General features: G+C 36.8%; 1 protein-coding gene across 1 annotated transcript in view; it reads right to left on the bottom strand.

The window, feature by feature from the left end:
* The window catches only part of SUGCT (succinyl-CoA:glutarate-CoA transferase), a 1,282,463-nt gene that overhangs the window by 635,914 nt on the left and 628,147 nt on the right, over positions 1-18,402 (bottom strand). Inside the window, exon 12 of the mRNA XM_090286756.1 lies at positions 8,629-8,731. Coding sequence (XP_090142882.1) covers positions 8,629-8,731 — 103 coding nt within the window. The remainder of the gene's footprint in view (positions 1-8,628; positions 8,732-18,402) is intronic.

Raw genomic sequence — 18,402 nt, 5'->3', positions numbered from 1 at the left:
AAGATGGATTCACACAGTTATTCAGCTAGGAGACCGGGATCCGTCCTCCCGCCCCCCTGGGCCTCACTGTTCAAGGCGATGCGGTGGCTGCCCTCCCCAGCCCTGGAGTCGCGCACTGCCAGGGGCCGCCCGCAGCCGGGATTTCTTGCCGCCCCGCCGGGTCTCAGGTGCGATCGCAAACAGCTCTGCCCTCTTTAACTCTTACCTGCCCAAATGGCACCGCTGGTTTATAACTTCAAATGTTGGGCTTCCATGTAGTTTTATTTTCTGGAATTTCTCGTTATCCTTTGTTTTGAAGTGGTTGTATTCCTCTCTAGTTGTAGAGGGAGACCTAGCGTGTCCGTCTAAGCCTCCATCTTGGCCGGAAGTCACAAATCAATTTTCAGTTGCACTAGCAGCTGTGCTGGCATGGTGCATATGGAGAACTAGGCCACAGGCACCAGCAAGTGGTCGCACATCTGAACAGAAGTGGCCATCTCCATGTGCTCAGGGCCAAGAAACTCCACATTTCATCAGGTGAAAAAATAAGGAAGGATACCTTAAATAGAAATTATACAACTTTTATGGAAAATGAATAATAAAAGTGTTCAATAATCAGAAATAGTGAATGGTTGAGAACTTCTTGTCACAGAGTTTGCAGATGCATTTTTTAAAGGATACTAGCTAGAGAGCAATTTTAAGCTAATGATTTCCATCCCCACAGGTACACCGGATTTGCCTCTATCCACCAAACAAAGGGAAGTAAAAGTGTTTGTTTTATCAAGAATCTAACCATAAAGGGTATCATCAAAACCAGAGCTACTACTATTCACTGAGTATTTGCCACCTGAGAATCCCTACAATGTGTCCTTAATAAATAATATTTCATTTAACATAACAATATACACATAAAGAAAAGGTCCAATTTTACCACTTTACATTGATGAAACTGAGGGGGGAGTCAAGATGGCAGAGGAGTAAGTGGAGGCTGCCCTGGCCTCCTCCTGAAACTGGTCTGGGATTTTGGCTTAATTGTGGAGAAATCATCTGAATGACCAACTGGACACTAGCTGGAGAGAAGCCTTGTAGCTACAGGTGGATGGAGGAGGCTGCTTCATCATAACATGTCTGTTACAGATAGCAGAGGAGAAGCAGGAGAACCAGCTGGGATTCCTCAGGTGGCAGAGGAGGGTTCCCACTGAGAGGAGTTGTGGTGGACCATACGCTGGGTCCACCAGCAGAGCACAGAGTGAACCAGGTGGCATCTGGCTCTGAGAGGCCTAAAGCAGCATACTTCTGTTTGTTTGTTTTTTGCCAATCAGGGAGGAACAGCTAGAGGCATGGCAAGATTCCTGATGAGAGGATACGCAGGACTGCATTTGTGCCCACTTGCCCTGGGCTCTGACAGAAGGAAGGCAGAGTGGACTGGAGACGGTTGGGGAGAGTTTGGGGCAGTGGTGTGGTGTCGAAGAAAGAGAGCTTGGGGAGCAGTGGACAGGACCATGTGCTGACTCATCACCAGTATTGCCAGAGAAATCTTTTAAGCAGACCACTCCCCTCCAAATGGCATCAGCTGAGGGGAAGCAATAGCCCTACCCTAAGAAATTAGCCCCACCCCATGGTGCTTAAGCATGACTGCAAATTACAGAGCAACTAGAGTAAAAACTGAGACAGCCACATGCAGTAGATCACTGGTAGTCTAGAATAGGCTACCTAGATCCAGACTGGGACATGATCTGATGTCACCAGGGGTGGATCCAGAAAGAAAAGGAAGTGGTAAAAACCAGATACCACAGAGACAAATTCCATTGTGCTCTTCTACAGGAGTTATTTGTTTCCTGTACATTTTTTCAACAGTCATTTCTTATCCTCCCAGTCTGAGAATTTTAAGTAACTGTTACAGAGTGGGGGTTCCCAAAAATCCCCAGAGCCTGTGGTTGGGGGATGGAGGAAGGGGGCAGCTTTCAAGATGCGTTTGCGCCCTGCCCACTGCATCACAGACTAGAGTCAGGGATTTAAAAATAAGGCAGCAGTCATTTTTGCAGGGAGTAGAGGGAACCATGCAGTTTGTAGAGTGGGAAGAGAGAGTTCCACAGGGTTTACAAGGAGGTCGAGTAGGGAGAACCACGTGGTTTGCAGAGAGTAGAGTGATCCATGTGGTTTGCAAGGAGGTAGAAGAAGAGATCCATGCAGCTTTGAAGAGGCAGAGATAGAACCATGTGTGATCCAGTGCAACATGGCACACATTTTCCTGGACTGTTATACAGAGGCTGATGACATCACACCCCAGATCCAGGAGAGAGCTGACAGAAAAGGAATGGGGAACTTCAGGGCTAGTTTGGCTTATAGCCTTTTGAGGGGCAAGGGATGTGCTGTCTCGTGGGAGAACGAGACTCTGAGCAGGAATGCACACAGCCCTCCCCAGGTTGAAGTATTATAAATAAAGACCTGTTTTCCTCAACACTAGTTGTTGGGTTTTACACCAAGGCACCACGTGAAAGAACCCCCTTTGGCTCTGTAACATAACTAGTCATTATAATGTAGTTTACTTCAAATCTCATATTTTGCTCCTCCCCTTTCTCCTTCAATTTTACCACCTGATTCCCTTTTTTGTTTTAAATTATGTCTTCTCTCTTGCTACAACTTGTTTTCATTCTGCACTCATTATTTCTCACCTCTCCAGCCTTTCCATACCATTTTCCTTGTCATTACTCACCTCACATTCTTTCTCTCATTCTACACTTATTCTCTCTCCACTTTGATCAATAGGTGCTCATTGAGAGTGATATGATGGTAGTTGTGGCATTCCTGCAACTTTATTCATAGATCTTCACTATTTTGGTATTTCAAATCTCAAATCTTACCACCCCCCTCTCCTACTCCACTTGCACCTTCCTCCAGGCCTTTTCTTCTTTTATTATAATTTAATTTTTCCCTGTCTTAGCCTGATTTTCATTCCTCATTCTTAGTATTCCTTCTCCTTCTATCATCTCAAAATAACTTCCCTTTCCTCCAGACATCATTAAGCTCATCTTTCTTTCTTTTTCCCTCTTACTCCATTCCTACCTATATAAATCTTAGCTCATAGGTGTTGACAGTGCTGTGGTGAAACTTTTTCTCTAATTTTGTTCTTATTTTTTCTTCTTACTCATCTTTTTTATTTTTTATGTGTGTGTTTGTTATGTCACACACTATATATATATTGTTTACAACTTCTGTTTAAACCTAATAATATACACTTCCCATTTCTTACTTCATTCTGCCTCTTCCCTCCCTTTTTAATATATGATATAAATTTTACTTTCTCTCCTTCTCTTGTCCCTACTTGCTACTATTATTGCTACTCCTCTGCCCCTCTCAAAAATCACTTCTCTTTCAGTTAGTTAACTCTTATTTGTTATTTGTTTTTCCGTTCTTATACTAGTCTTAATATCTTTACATCCTTATTAATACTGGCCCATTTGCAGTTGATACTGTGATTGAGGGTGGGGGTTATCTTTGTGGGTCTGAGATTCTTGCCTGGGCTGGTGGTTTTGTTTTAGCAGCAGCTAAACAACAGTTTACAAGATGTGGTGGGCGAAGTGACTCTCAGCTAGCCAGAGGGAAGGACCCACCAAAGAGCAACACAACAACAACCAAACTGAAATACAACCAGAGAGTTCTAATAAATGGCATAAATGGTATCCCAAGAACATCAAGTTTAGGAGATCAAGAAGTCTGCACCATTGAATCCCACAGAACTCCTACCACAGAAAGTCACACCACAAAGATAGGAAGTCAAGCAGATCAATCTAAGAAGCAGAAACACACAAGAAGTGTCACCTAAAATGAGGAGATGAAGAAACAATACCCCATCAAATGGAAAAAAGGAATTCCCAGAAAGAGTACTAGATGAAATAGAGGCAAGAAAACTATCAAACATTGAATTCAAAATAATGGTAATAAGGAAGCTCAATGAGATCAGCGAGCTCAGAAAAAACTAGAAAGAACTCCAGGGAAGCTACCAGAAAATGATAGAGGACTACACCAGCATTAAAAAGGACAGAGTAACTATCAATAACAGCCAGGAGGAAATGAAAAATATAATACTGAGTTGAAAAGCACAGTAGAGTAAATGGAAAGCAGACTAGATGAAGCAGAGGATCAGAAGAGAGAGCTAGAGGACAACATAGAAAAAAAATTCCCAAATAGTGCAACAAAACAAAAAAGACTAAAAAAGAATGAAGAGGGTTTAAGAAAGCTGTAGGACATGAAATATAATAATACCCATATCATAGAAATACCATAAGGAGAAGAAGAGTAGCAATGGATAGAACACCTGTTTGAAAAAATAATGACATAAAACTTTCTTAACTTAATAAGGGAAAAAGTTTTGCAAATCCAAAAAGCACAGAGGGTCCAAATAAAGATGAACCCAAAGAGGCCCAATCCAAGACACACCATAATTATAATGTCAACATTCAAAGACAAAGAGAGAGTCCTAAAGGTAGCAAGACAGAAACAGCAAATAATATGAAAGGGAGCTCTGATAAGGCTATCAGTGGGTTTCTCAACAGAAACACTATAAGCCAGAAGTGAATGGCAAAAAAATATTTCAAGCAATGAGAAACAAAGGATGGTAACCAAGACTATTCTATCCAGCAAGCCTGTCATTCAAAATGGAAGGTGAAATAGAGTTTCCCAGACAAAAAAAAAAAAAGGTTAAAAGTATATATTTTGACCAAACCAGCACTGTAAGAGATGCTAAACCAACTTCTTTAAGAAGATGAAAAACACAGAAAAAGAGGAACACAGATAGAAAAGGGAAAAAGTCACAATGAATAAGTACCTATCAATAATAACTTCAATGTAAATGGTTTAAATGCTCTGATAAAAAGGTATAGGATAGCTGAATGGATAAGAAAACATGACCCGCATATATGCTGTCTAAAAGAGACCCACCTTAGAACAAAATATCTAGACAGGCGAAAGTGAATGTGTGGAAAAAATTATTTCAAACAAATCAATCAGACAAGAGAAAGAAAAAAAATCCAAATTGCAAAGGAAGAAGTAAAACTCATTATTTGCAGATGACATGATAGTGTACATAGAAAACCTTATAGACTCTACCAAAAAAACTACTTGACCTAATAAGTGAATTTGACAAAATAGCAGGGTACAAAATAAATATTTGGAATTCTAAGGTATTTCTGTACATCAACAATAAAATATCAGAGATAGAAACTAGAAAAAAAATCCCATTTTATAGCAACATGAAAAATAAAGTACTTAAGAATAAACTTAATTAAGGGTAAAAGACCTATACTTGGAAAACTATAGAACAATGAGGAAAAAAACTAAGGAAGATACAAACAAATGAAAGCATATACCATGTTCATGGATGGGAAGAGTCAACATTATTAAAATGTCCATACTGCCCAAAGCAATATACTGCTTCAATTCAATCTCCATTAAAATACCAATGACATATTTCACAGACCTAGAACAAATACTCCAAAAATTTATATGGAACCAAAAAAGACCACCAATAACCTCAACAATCTTGAGGAAAAAGAACACAGTAGGTAGAATCACAATATCTAATATCAAACTATGCTACAATGCCACTGTACTCAAAAGAGTCTGGTACTGACATAAGAGCAGACATATAGATCAAAGAAACAAAATAGAGAGTCCAGAAATAAACCCAGGTCTATACTGTCAATTAATATTTGACAAAAGGATAAGGAGCATAAAATGGAGTGAAAATAGTCTCTTCAATAAATGGTGCTGGGAGAACTGGGCAGGGACATGAAAAAAGGAAAAGGAAACTAAAGTACCAACTTAGACCATACACCAAAATAAACTCAAGATGGATAAAAGCCTTCAATGTAACCTGTGACACCATGAAAGTCCTATTGTAAATCATAGGCAGAAATTTTTCATATATCCCACATAGCAATATTTTTGCTGATATATTTCCTAAGGCAAAGGAAATAAAGGAAAGAATGGAACTAGATCACACTAAAGTGTTTCTGCTCAGCAAAAGAAAACATGAGCAAGATGAAAAGGGAACCAATTGTATGGGAAAACATACTTGCCAATGATACCTCAGACAAGGAATTGATTTCCAAAATATATAAAGAACTTATATGGCCCAACAACAAGAAGACAGACAATCAAACTAAAAAATGGGCAAAGGACCTAAATACACACTACTCCAAAAAGGACATAAAGAGGGTCCATAGGCATATGAAAGAATGCTCAACATCACAAGCCATCAGAGAGATGCAAATTAAAACCACAATGAGATACCACCTCACACCAGTCAGAATGGCCTTCATCCACAAATCAACAAACAAATGCTGACAAGGGTGTGGAGAAAAACAAACCCTAGTGCACTGTTGGTGGGAATACAGACTGGTACAGCCACTAGGGAAACAGTATAGAATTTCCTCAAAATACTAAAAATGGGACTGCCTTTTGATCCAGCAATTCCATTCCTAAAATTATACCCGAAACATCCTGAAACACCAATTCAAAAGAACCTATGCACCCCTATGTTCATAGCAGCACTATTTACACTACCCAAACACTGGAAACAGCCTAAGTGCCCATCAGTGGGTGAGCGAATCAAAAAACTGTGGTACATATACACAACGGAATATTCTGCAGCCAAAGAGAAGAAGGAACTCCTCCCTTTTGTGAAAACATAGATGGAACTGGAGAGTATTATGCTTAGCAAAATAAGTCAGGCAACAAAAGACAAATACCATATGATATCACCTATTACAGGAAACTAATGAACAGCACAAACGAATGAGCAAAATTGAACAAGAGGCACATAGATAAAAAGCAGGCTGACAGTGACCAGGGGAGAGAGGGGAGGGAAAAGAAGAGGGGTAAGTAGAGGAAAGGTCTAGTCAAAGAACTAGTATAAATGACCAATGGACATGGTCAATGGGATGGGGATTGACTTTGAGAGAAGGGGTGGGCGGAGTGGAGAGGGAGAGATGGAATAAAAGTGGGACAACTGTAACAGAAAAATAATTTTTAAAAAAATGGGAAAATTGAGAATGAAAATTCAAACTATCTTATATTCAATCTGAACCACCCTTAAAGTGAACAATTTTAAATTTATGGTAGGACCTTGGATCCCTGTTCATCAAAGCCTAAAAATTAAGTAATGTTAGAATACATCTAATGATTTTTTAAAATACCATTCTTTACTTTAATGACATATCTCTGATGAACTCAGGTGGAGCAATAAAAAATGCTAATGGAAGAACCTCAGGAAATATACCTAGAGAAATATGCCCTCAAATTAAATTAAATATCAAGTCCTACATACCTTTGTATCACTTTTAAGCAGAAAAGTAACAGTAAAAAACCACCCATCCCTCCATAATAGCTTAAAGCCAAAGATCTGCTTCATTCAAAGTTATGTAGTAAGAAAACTGGTCTTCTGGTCTACTACATTCAGAGTATGCAGACTGCTACTTCACCACAAGGAATCATGAGGTATTACTAAATGAATTTGGTGGGGACCCTTTCCCATAAACTAAATGATATTAAGTGGGCTCCCTCATTTCAAATACTTATCAACCATTGATTTATCATAGACAAAGCTTTGCCATACTCACAGTTTTGGCAGAAAAATAATAGAAAGCAGAATTCCTGAATTCATTCACTTTTTGTCTCCAGTAAATATTGTAAATATTTAATTAAATACATTCAATTCCCTTTTAAACAGATATTCACATAAGATAAAGATACCAAAAGTAAGGGTTTAGTTCGGTTTTCAACGAAGTTCTCCTCCCTTAAAAAGTTATGTTCCATTTTCAATAATTCATTTCAAAGAAAAACCTGCCACTTCATAAATTAAAAGAATTTTTTAAAACCTTATAATTTTGAAATGTTGAAGACTGACAAGATATGTGAAAATCATAGTGAAACCATCACAGAACAATAGAGTTCTTCTACCTTTTGGGATTCATATGTGAAACTCCAAAATGATAATTTGCTTACAGTAATATTGATTAAAGTAATAAAATAAAAACTTATTTTGACATCATCTAAAAATAATCATTTGAACAATATTATTATAGAAGTAATAATTTTTAGGTGACCTTTTTTCTTCAGTCCCACAAAGAAGCCTGTATCTATGTAGAGCACAAATCTCTATTCAAGTACAATGTATTCTTCATGAATAATGCACATTAATCAAAGCATATAGAAGTCTCTCATTTGCAGAATTAACTATTTCTTGTTCTGTACATTTTAAGATAGTCATATTATGAAAAGTGGACTGTAACTTTGAAAGTTCTTATTTCTTTTTACAGAGAAAGATCTGATTGACCCCCAATCTCTCAGGGGTCTGTATTTCTATTTTTAAGGAAAAACAAATATACTTACCTGGGGAATTTTATGCTGTGGCTGCTGAAGAAATATGTTAGATCTAATAAAAATAAGTCTGGTTACAGACAACCAGTTCTAAATTCTAATTATTTTTATTTCATACCCACAGTTTAACATAGTAAAAAGCATAATGTTATATGATTAAAATGCAAGAACAATGGCTAATTTACATTTATATGATTCAGTCTGGAAAGAAAACAGAGGCAAATTTTTGTCTTAATCATGGTGTAATAAAAACTTCAAAAAACAAACCTGGGGTTCTGCAAATACATTCTTCATATTGTTGATTGGGCCATACGGGACCCTACTGCCTTCAAAGAGGTGTAACCACTTGTTGGTTACTTCTTCTTCAAACCTAGAAACGTACCAAAATATTATGTACTTTTTTATACCCTAAAGAATATAACACAACCTTTTTTTTCTCATGAGACCCTCTTCTGAAGCAACCAATTATCTTTGCTTCTAGTTTTGAGAGAATGTTGCCTATATAAAATGACTTGAGTTTTACTGTAGTGATAAGAATAACCACATAGGTCCAATTGTTGAAAATCCACCATTCAAGATATAATTTCTTCTATTTCCATCCTTATATATTTTTTGATAGAGATTCCCTTGGAGAAGAAAGATCATGTGGAAAATTGTATTAATTGAGTTTCAATGTGTCACTAAGCTCCTTATAAAAAAAATAATAATATCATTGCAATTTTAAGCATGATGTCATTGTGCAAAGTATTTTTTAGATCTTGAGCATAGTAGGTAAGGTTAAGGACACTGATATACTGTATTATTTCTCAAACAAGAAATTAACTACTATGGTTATATTAAAAGAAAGGTACAAGTTTTAACACCATTACTTTTAAAATATATTAGAATCAACAGCACCCTGGCCACTGTGGCTCAGTTGGTTGAAGCATCGTCCCATATGCCAAATGGTTTGGAATTCAATTCCCAGCTAGGATACATGCCTAGGTTGTGAGTTCAATCCCTAGTCAGGGCCCATATGGGAGGCAACAAATCGATGCTTCTCTCTCATATCAATATTTCTCTTTCTCTTTAAAATCAATAAACAGCCATGACCATTACCAAAAAACAATCTTAACTACTCATAAAAATGAATTTAGATATGTAAAGACTGATAGCTCAGTTTAGCCAACAGCACTCAAATTCATTCAAGACCTTTACTTCTGTTTTGTTTTTACTATAATTTAAAATGGGACTTCATAGACATAAATACTTATTTGATTTCTTTTATTTTCTTTATAAGGAAGGAAAAGAAACCTAACTCATTAATGAGATTTACTGTTTTATATTTCTTCTCTGTTAAGACAAAACAAAATCTTGGAACCTCAAAGATACTCAGAATTTGTAGTGTTTAGAGAATTTTTGAAATACTAATTGTTTAAATAGTAAATTATTTTTAAAATAACAATCTAGGTGAAAAAGTATTTCAAAAGTATTAGTTAATGTAGATTACTGGCAGCTTCACTAATATGAAAACACTAGTGCAAATATAGCAGAAATATTTCGTATTCATGGAATTCTGTTCAGCTCTCTTACACGTAGCTAGAATTAATTTCAGATCTTCAGGCTTCATGGGAAATTATATTAGAGAAATGGACTTCTTCCACTTTTGACAAAAATGTAAAAACACTACCAATATTCTGAAGACACTTCTCTGATTGCCATCTAGTAGATTCAAAGAAAGAAAGAAAGCTTGAACTAACGTATTCTGCAAAAGATAGACTACTATATGAACGATAATGTTCATATGTATTTTATATAAAATAATTTACACTACTATTTAATGTAATTTTATATTAAAATTTTCATATAAATAAGGATATGAAAAACATTTTAATTAAAGTGGGGACTTCTGGCCAAGATGGAGGCTTAGACAGACATGCTGTGTCTCCCTCCACAACTAAGAAGGAATACAACTACCTCAAAAGTAGAGACAACCAGAAGTTCCAGTAAACTTAGCTGCATGAAAGTCCAACAAAGAAATAAAAAAGAAGTACTCATCCAGACAGGTAGGAGGGGTAGAGCCAGGGCAGAGAGGACACAGTGTGGTGGCGGCGGAAATGGTGGCAATGGTGGCAGGCTGGTAGAAAGAATAGTCACATGCTTTAAAAAGTAGAGAGGGACACCTGGAAAGTGCTCCCAGCACCAGACTAGACCGCACAGCTCACAATTCCAGCACTGGGGGAAAATAAAGCCTCATTGGGTCTGACTATGCAAACCAGTGGAGGTTGGGGTAGAGAAAGAAACTGCTGGTCTCTCAGCAGAGTCCGCTTGTTTAAAGGGCTCCCATAGTCCTAGAACATCTGCAGATCCACCCACTTTGGAAACGACAGCCAGGACAACAGCTAGAGAGGCGCCAATCCCATATGGAAGTGGGAGAAGTACCTGGAAAAGTGTCAAGGACTGAGCAAGTGGCATTGTTCCCTTTGAGACACCTCTCCCACATTCAACAACACGACATGGTGAAATGGGTTGCCCTGTACTGACAAATACCTAAGGCTCCACCCCTTACAACATAACAGGTGCGACAGCTCTACGTAAGACATAGAGGCAAGCAAACACAGAAACTTGTCAAGATGAGGAGACAGAGAAGTATGACCCAAAAGAAGGAACAGATCAAGGTTCCAGTGGGAGAATTAAGCAACGAGAAGATGGCCAACTTCACGATAACAAACCTAACAGATGTAGAGTTCAAAACACTGATGATAAAGATGATCACATGCTTGACATATATGCTTAAGTATGGCAAATGCATAAGGGAAGAAGTGAAGGCTATGCTAAATGAAATGAAGGAAAACCCACATGAAACCATTGATAAAAGGAAGGAAACCAGGGTTCAAATCAACGATTTGGAACATAAGGAAGAAACAAATAGTCAACCAGTACAGAATGAGGAAACAAGAATTGAAAAAAATGAGAAGAGGCTTAGGAACCTCTGGGACAACTTTAAATATGCCAACATACAAATCATATGGGTGCCAGGAGAAGAGGAAGAGAAAGAAATTGAAAGCTTATATGAAAAAATAATGAAGGAAAACTTCCCTAATTTGTCAAAGGAAATAGACATGCAAGTCCAGGAAGCACAGAGTCCCAAACAAGCTAGACCCAAGGAGGACCACACCAAGACACATCATAATTAAAATGCCAAAGGTTCAAGATAAAGAGAGAATCTTAAAAGCAGCAAGAGAAAAGCAGAGAGTTACATGCTTATAGGGGTGCCTATAAGACTATCAGCTGATTTCTCAAAAGACACTGTGCAGGCAAGAAGGGACTGGCAAGAAGTAGTTAAGGTGATGAAAAGCAAGTACCTACAACCAAGATTACTCTATCCAGCAAAGCTATCATTCAGAATGGAAGGGCAGATGAAATGCTTCCAAGACAAGGTAAAGCTAAAACAGTTCATCATCACCAAGTCATTATTATATGAAATGTTAAAGGGACTTATTTAAGAAAAATAAGGTCAAAACTATGAACGTTAAAATGACAACAAACACAATTATCCACAACTGAATTAAAAAACTGAAAACAAAATCCAACTGAGCAAACCATAATAGGAACAGAATCATAGGTAGGGGGATCTTTTGAGGGTTATCAGTTGGGAGAGGGAAGGGAGATAAATGGGGAAATGGTGCAGGGACTAAGAATCATAATTGGTTGGTACAAAATAGACAGGGGGAGATTAAGAATAATATAGGAAAGGGTGAAGCCAAAGAACTTATATGAATGACCCATGGACAGGAACTAAGGGGGGTGGGATTGCTGGAGGGAAGGTGGGTAGCAGGTGGAGGGGAGCAAAGGGAAAAATAAATGGAACTACTGTAACAACATAATCAATAAAATATACTTAAAATTTTTAATGAAAGTAATATTACATTTTACTAGGAATGTAATTAAACTTATTCATACATCCACTTATTCTACAACCATCTAGAGAGTGCCTACTATACACCAGGCATTGATTACTTTCCTAAATATAATGCCTTCCCATTTCTCTACATTATGACAAATAAAAATTTTTCATTATATATTTTAATTATAGCCCATAATGTTATAACAATTATTTTTACTTAGTGCACAATAAAATAGTTCACTTCTAAATACTGAAAAAGATTCTATCATGGGGACACCACAATGCAAGAATAAATGTATTGCATTAATCAATTGTTTACATATATATGTTCTTTTTAACGACTTACAGTGGTCTCCTGGCCAAGACTTCTTAAGATATATATAGATATATATTACCAGAATGATTTATGTTGAAAGAATAAAAGAGATACTTAGAATAGAGTCTTTTCAGTCAGAGTGTCAATTGTTTAAGTTTTCATATAATGGTTAGTCTGTTAAAATTTCCAGACAAGTAAACTTATAACCACTGGACTCACCAAGTAGCCTGAAAGATCTACACAGAAAATGTGTTTTGATAACCAACATACCCATAGCTTCAGGCTTGCCAACAGAAAATTTGGGGGAATAGTTGAAGTTTTGGCATTTATATAAGCTTTTTACCACTTGGATAAAAGAGAGGGATTTATTTTATGTCATGGAAAACAATGGATGCCCTTTGGAAATGACACTGGAGAGAGAGGTAGTATCTGGAGATGCATTTGTGACCACTGTTTGTGTATTTGTGCGGGTGTGGTTGTGGAATTATTAAAAAATACCTTAAACTCAGTCAGTCAGAGACAGACCATCTCTGCATTCCACTTCCCCCTGAGGATACATTCATCATTTTCTTCTAAAAATCTATCTCTTGATCTAAATCTGATATAGAATCCTTTCCTTTACCCGTACCATAAAAGGTATTAAGAGCATGTCTTATTAGCCACAAAGATTCTGCTAAAAAGATATAAACAGTTGACCTAAATCACTCAGGGCAATACAATCTTGAAGGTAAAACAGGCAGGACATTCTTAGATCCAGTTTAGTGAGCCTCAAAGCTAGAGTCTCCTCTAGGAAACTTCATAAAACAATTCAGACTTAATTGTGAACTTACTAAATCAACCTCTATATTTAGTTCTGCTTTTTTTTTTTTTTTAAATTCACGTGATGCTGGATTGGGTATTGTTAATCAGACAGCATCATTTAGGTTATGAAACACTGCTACATAAAGATGGACTTGAGTTTAAATTTCTTAGCATCAAAATTTAACTTAAAAACAAACAAAAAACTCTTCTTAAAAAAAAGCAAACAAACAAACAAAAAAAAAAACAAAACTCTTCCTCTTGAGAGAATGGATTAAAGTTGCAGCCAAATTTAAGCCCTGAAAGAAACAAATAAGAGATCAAGCTATAAAGGTAGGAATTGGAAATAATTGTAACATGGATAACTAAATGTTGATCAGTAAGTTTGTGAGAAACACTCACAATAAAACACTGGGACACAGGACTTGAGCAGCAAAGTGAGGCATTTATTCATGAGTCTGCAGAGCTGAACATACAGCCAGCCAGAGGCATGCATGAACAAACTAGACAAAGAAAACTGGTTTTACACTAATTCGGTTAGGTCTCCTCCCCCACCTCTCCTCCCCCATTTCTCCATTACCAGTTAATCTAGGTTCACAATCTAACGTAATTAACTACTTAACTCGGGGTGTGATTAAGTAAGGGAAATCTAGTTATAGGTCTTCTCCAACTTATTTGCAAAGTTATCTAGCTACATTTTCCCATTTCTCTGTATTTAGTGATGATAATCTTCCTCCTTTTGATCCCAGATATATGTGTGAGGAACTGTGGAATGTCATTTCCTCGCCCCTGTTCCATGATTCATCTGTTAATTATCTTCTACTGGTTTGAGAGTCACTGGCTTGCTTCTTTATCCCTAACAGGATTGATTTCCTAAATTATATACACAGGCAGAATGTCAAGTCACAAAGCAGGCACATCATCAGCTATCCTGGATTTTGCCAAATTATTCTTCAAAGTGGTTGATGCCAATTTTTGTTTTCACTGTGGTCCATATTCTCACCAATTTTTTTATTGTCAGACTAAAGTTTTGCCAATCTGATAGGAGAGGCATAGCATCTTACGGTAACTTTAAATTGCATTTCTCACAAATGGAGAAATTAAGCATCATTTCTTAAGCTTAAGGGTTTTTAGATTTTTTTTTCTTTTTGTTTCTTTCCTCTTAATATAATTTGCCCATTTTTCAGCTGGACACTTTTTCTTTACTTTATCTATTTTTTATAAATAAATGAGTTTATGGGGATAAAATTGGTTAACAATATTATATATGTTTCAGGTGCACAATTATATAATACATCATCTGTATGATGTATTGTGTTCACCACTCAATCCAAGGTTCCTTCTATCACCATTTACCCCACCTAGATCTTCTTTGACCTCCCGCAACTTCCCTTTCACTCTGGTAATGACCATACTGTTGTCTGTTTCTATGAGTGGTCTTTTCGTTTTGTTTTGAATGTATCTCAACATCATTTAATGAGTAGATTATCTTTACCCTATTGTATGCTTTTGCCTCCTTTTTCAAATATCAATTAATCATAAAGTGGGGGGTTTATTTTGGGGCTTACATATGTTTGTTCTTATGCCAGTGTCATTCTTTTTTTATTATTATGGCCTTACAGTATATTTTGATATCAGGTAGTATGAATCTTCCAACTTTGTTCTTCGTTCTAAAGATTGCTGTGCATATTTGAAGTCTTTATATGGTTTCACATAAACTTTTGTAAAACTTATTCTAATTCTCTGAAACACACCATTGGTATCTTAAAAGGAATTGCATTGAATCTATATATTGCTTTGGAAACTATGAACATTTTAAGGATGTTAATTCTTATCCATGAAGACATTATATGCTTTCACTTATTTGTACCTTCAATTTCTTTCTTCAATCTTATAACTTCCAGAGTATAGGTCTTTTAAATCCTTGGTTAAAGTTATTCCTATATATTTATTATTTTTTAATTTAATTGTAAATGTGATTGTTTTATTAGTTTCCATTTCTGATAGTTCATTATTGGCATATAAAAAAGTAGGTGATATCTGGATATTTATTTTGTATTTTCTACTTTACTCAATTCATTTATCAGTGCTAGTAGTTTTTTGGTGAAAGATTTAGGGTTCTCTATCTACAGCATCATATCATTGGCAAATAATGACACTTTCACTTCTTCCATTCCAATTTGGATGCCTTTGATTTCTTCTTGCTGATTTCTGTAGCCATGAGTTCCAGTACTATGTTGAATAAAAGTGGTGAAATGGACATCCCTGTATTGTTAATACTCTTAAAAGAAAACAGTTTTAGTGTTTTCCCATTGAGTATGACATTGGCTGTGAGTTAATCATATAGGGCCTTTATTCCCACTTTGCTGAGAGTTTTTATCATAAATGGTTACTGAATTTTATTAAATTCTTTTTCTGCATGTATTCATATAATCATGTGTTTTTATCCTTCATTTTGTTTTGGGGGTGTACTACATTTATTTACTTGCAGATATTGTACCAAACTGGCATTCCCAGAATAAATAACACCTGATCATGTTGTATGATCTTTTTAATGTATTTCTGGATCTGGTTTGGTAATATTTTGTTGAAGATTTTAGCATATATGTTCATCAGGGACATTGGCCTATAATTTTCTTTCTTTGTAGTGTCTATATCTGGTTTTGCAATTAGGATAATCTGGGTTCATAAAATGAGCATGGGAGTCTATCCGCCTCTTGAACTTTTTGGAATAGTTTGAGAAAGAGAGGTGTTAGTTCTTCTTTGAATGTTTGGTAAAATCACCTATGAAGCCATCCAGTATGGGACTTTTGTTTCTTGGGAGTTTCTTGATTGCTTCTTCAATTTCACTAACTATAATCTGTCTGTCCAGATTCTCTGATTCTTCCTGATTCAGTTTTGGAAGATTTTTTGTTTCTGGGAATTTATCTATTTTTCCCAGATTGTCTAATTTGTTGGCATATAGTTGTGCATAATATTTTTTTACAATTATTTGTTTGTTTCTTTGTTTTTTGTTTGGTGTCAGTTGTTACTTCTCTTTCATTTTAAATTTTATTTACTTGGGTCTGCTCTCTTTTTTTATGAGTGTCAATCTTGTTTATCTTTTCAGAGAATCAACTTTAATTTCATTGATCTTTTGTATTCTTTTAGACTATTTTTTGTATATTCTTGCTCTGGTCTTTATTATTTCATTCCCTCTACTCACTTTGGGCTTTGTTTTTTTGTTCTTTTTCAAGTTCCTTTAAGTGTAAAGTTAGATTATTTATTTGAGATTTTTCTTGTTTCTTGAGGTAGGCCTGTAATGCTATGAATTTCTCTCTTGGGACAGCTTGCACTGTGCCCCTTAGATTTGGGGTTGTTGTGTTCTCATTTTTCATTTGTTTGGTGTTTTTTCCTTGACCTTATTGTTTAGTAACATTGTATTTAGACCCCATTTCTTTATGTGTTTTTCAGTTTTCTTCTTATGATTTATTTCTAGTTTCATACCATTATGGTCAGAGAGGATGCTTAATATAATTTCATACCTCTTAAATTTATTGAGGTTTGTTTTGTATCCTAACATGTGGTCTACCCTAGAAAATGTTCCATGTGCACTTGAAAAAAATGTATATTCTGCTGATGTAGAGTTAAATGCTCTGACGATATCTATTAAATCCATCTGACTTAGTGTATCATTTAAGGCTGTTTCCTTAATTTTCTGTCTGAAAGATCTAGCCATTAATGTCAATGGGGTGGTAACATCCTTTACTATAACTGTACTACCATTGATCTCTCCCTTTATGTCCATCAAAATTTACATAATTATGTGCTCATATGTAGGGTGCATAAATATTTACAAGAATTATATTCTCTTGTTTGTTCCCTTTATCATTATGTAGTATCCTTCTTTGTCTCTTACTATATATACCCTTTGTTTTGTCAGATATGTTGCTACCCCAGCTTTTTTTCTTTCAGTTTGAATGAATAAATTTTTCCATCGATATAGTTTTAGTCTTTGTTTATCTTTTGTTCTGAGTTGGGTCTCTTGTAGACAGGACATATATGGGTCTTGCTTTCTTATCCACTCAGCTACCCTATGAAGAGGAATTTGCCTCAGCAGGCTCTGGTGCCAGCTGAGATCTCCCTTTGGATATGCAGTTTGTGAAGCTTATTTGATCCTGCTTTGATGTTGTCTGAAATTGACCAGTGGGTATGTTGGTTCCAGAGCCTCTTGGGATGGACTTTGGTGCTGAGCAAGGTCAGGTGCTATATATGTCAGGCCCTGGGCAACCTGTTTGGAGCTGCAAGCAATCCACAGTTTGTAGCTGACTCTGCTGAACCTGGGTGCATGTGGGAAGAACCAAGCTGCATACTGAGACCATCTTTTAGCAGCATCAGTCTCAGATACAGACCAACAAATGCCCCAAAGCACCCCAATATCATCCTCCACCTGCTTCCACCTGTTGACTGCCTGTTAGACTCAGTCACTGAAAGAGCCTCTGGTAATGATCAAGTTGCATGAGGCATGTTCTCAGTGAGTCACCAGGCAGAGAAAAATGGTGTTAACCATCATAATACAGCTTCAAACTTGGTGTCAATCGTGGGTCTGAGGCCACTCAGTAAATGTCCACAGATATAGTAAGTTCAGCTGCCACCTGGTGGGTACTTGCACATCTTTGTGGTGGGGCAGGGTCTTAGGCCCAAGCTGACCAAGATTTGGCTGTATGAAGGGCGGGTTCTGCTCTGGTTGGGCATGCAAGGAAAAAATGGTCTCTGTCGTAGATCTGCAAAACTCAGTCTGTTCCAGATTCTGCAGGAGATGGAACTCAGCAAGGTAGGACCACCAGGGAGTCAGAAGAATGAGGCTACAGGGTCTCACAAAAGGGGGAGGTGCCAGTCACAATTGGGAAAGATGAGGGATGTAGCCTCTGCCCCAAAGCCACACAACTCAGTCTGTCCCAGATTTTTCCCCAACCTCAAAAGGGCAAAGCCACTTGGAATCAAGCAGGTGGGTCTGCTGAAAGCTCAGAGGTTGGTCCTACTCGATCTTCCATAAGGGGGA

Source organism: Furipterus horrens, unplaced genomic scaffold, assembly GCF_987537825.1.
Source record: "Furipterus horrens unplaced genomic scaffold, mFurHor1.1.pri manual_scaffold_9, whole genome shotgun sequence".
NCBI classification, from domain to species: Eukaryota; Metazoa; Chordata; class Mammalia; order Chiroptera; family Furipteridae; genus Furipterus; species Furipterus horrens.
This window is presented reverse-complemented; position numbering and strand designations above follow the sequence as displayed.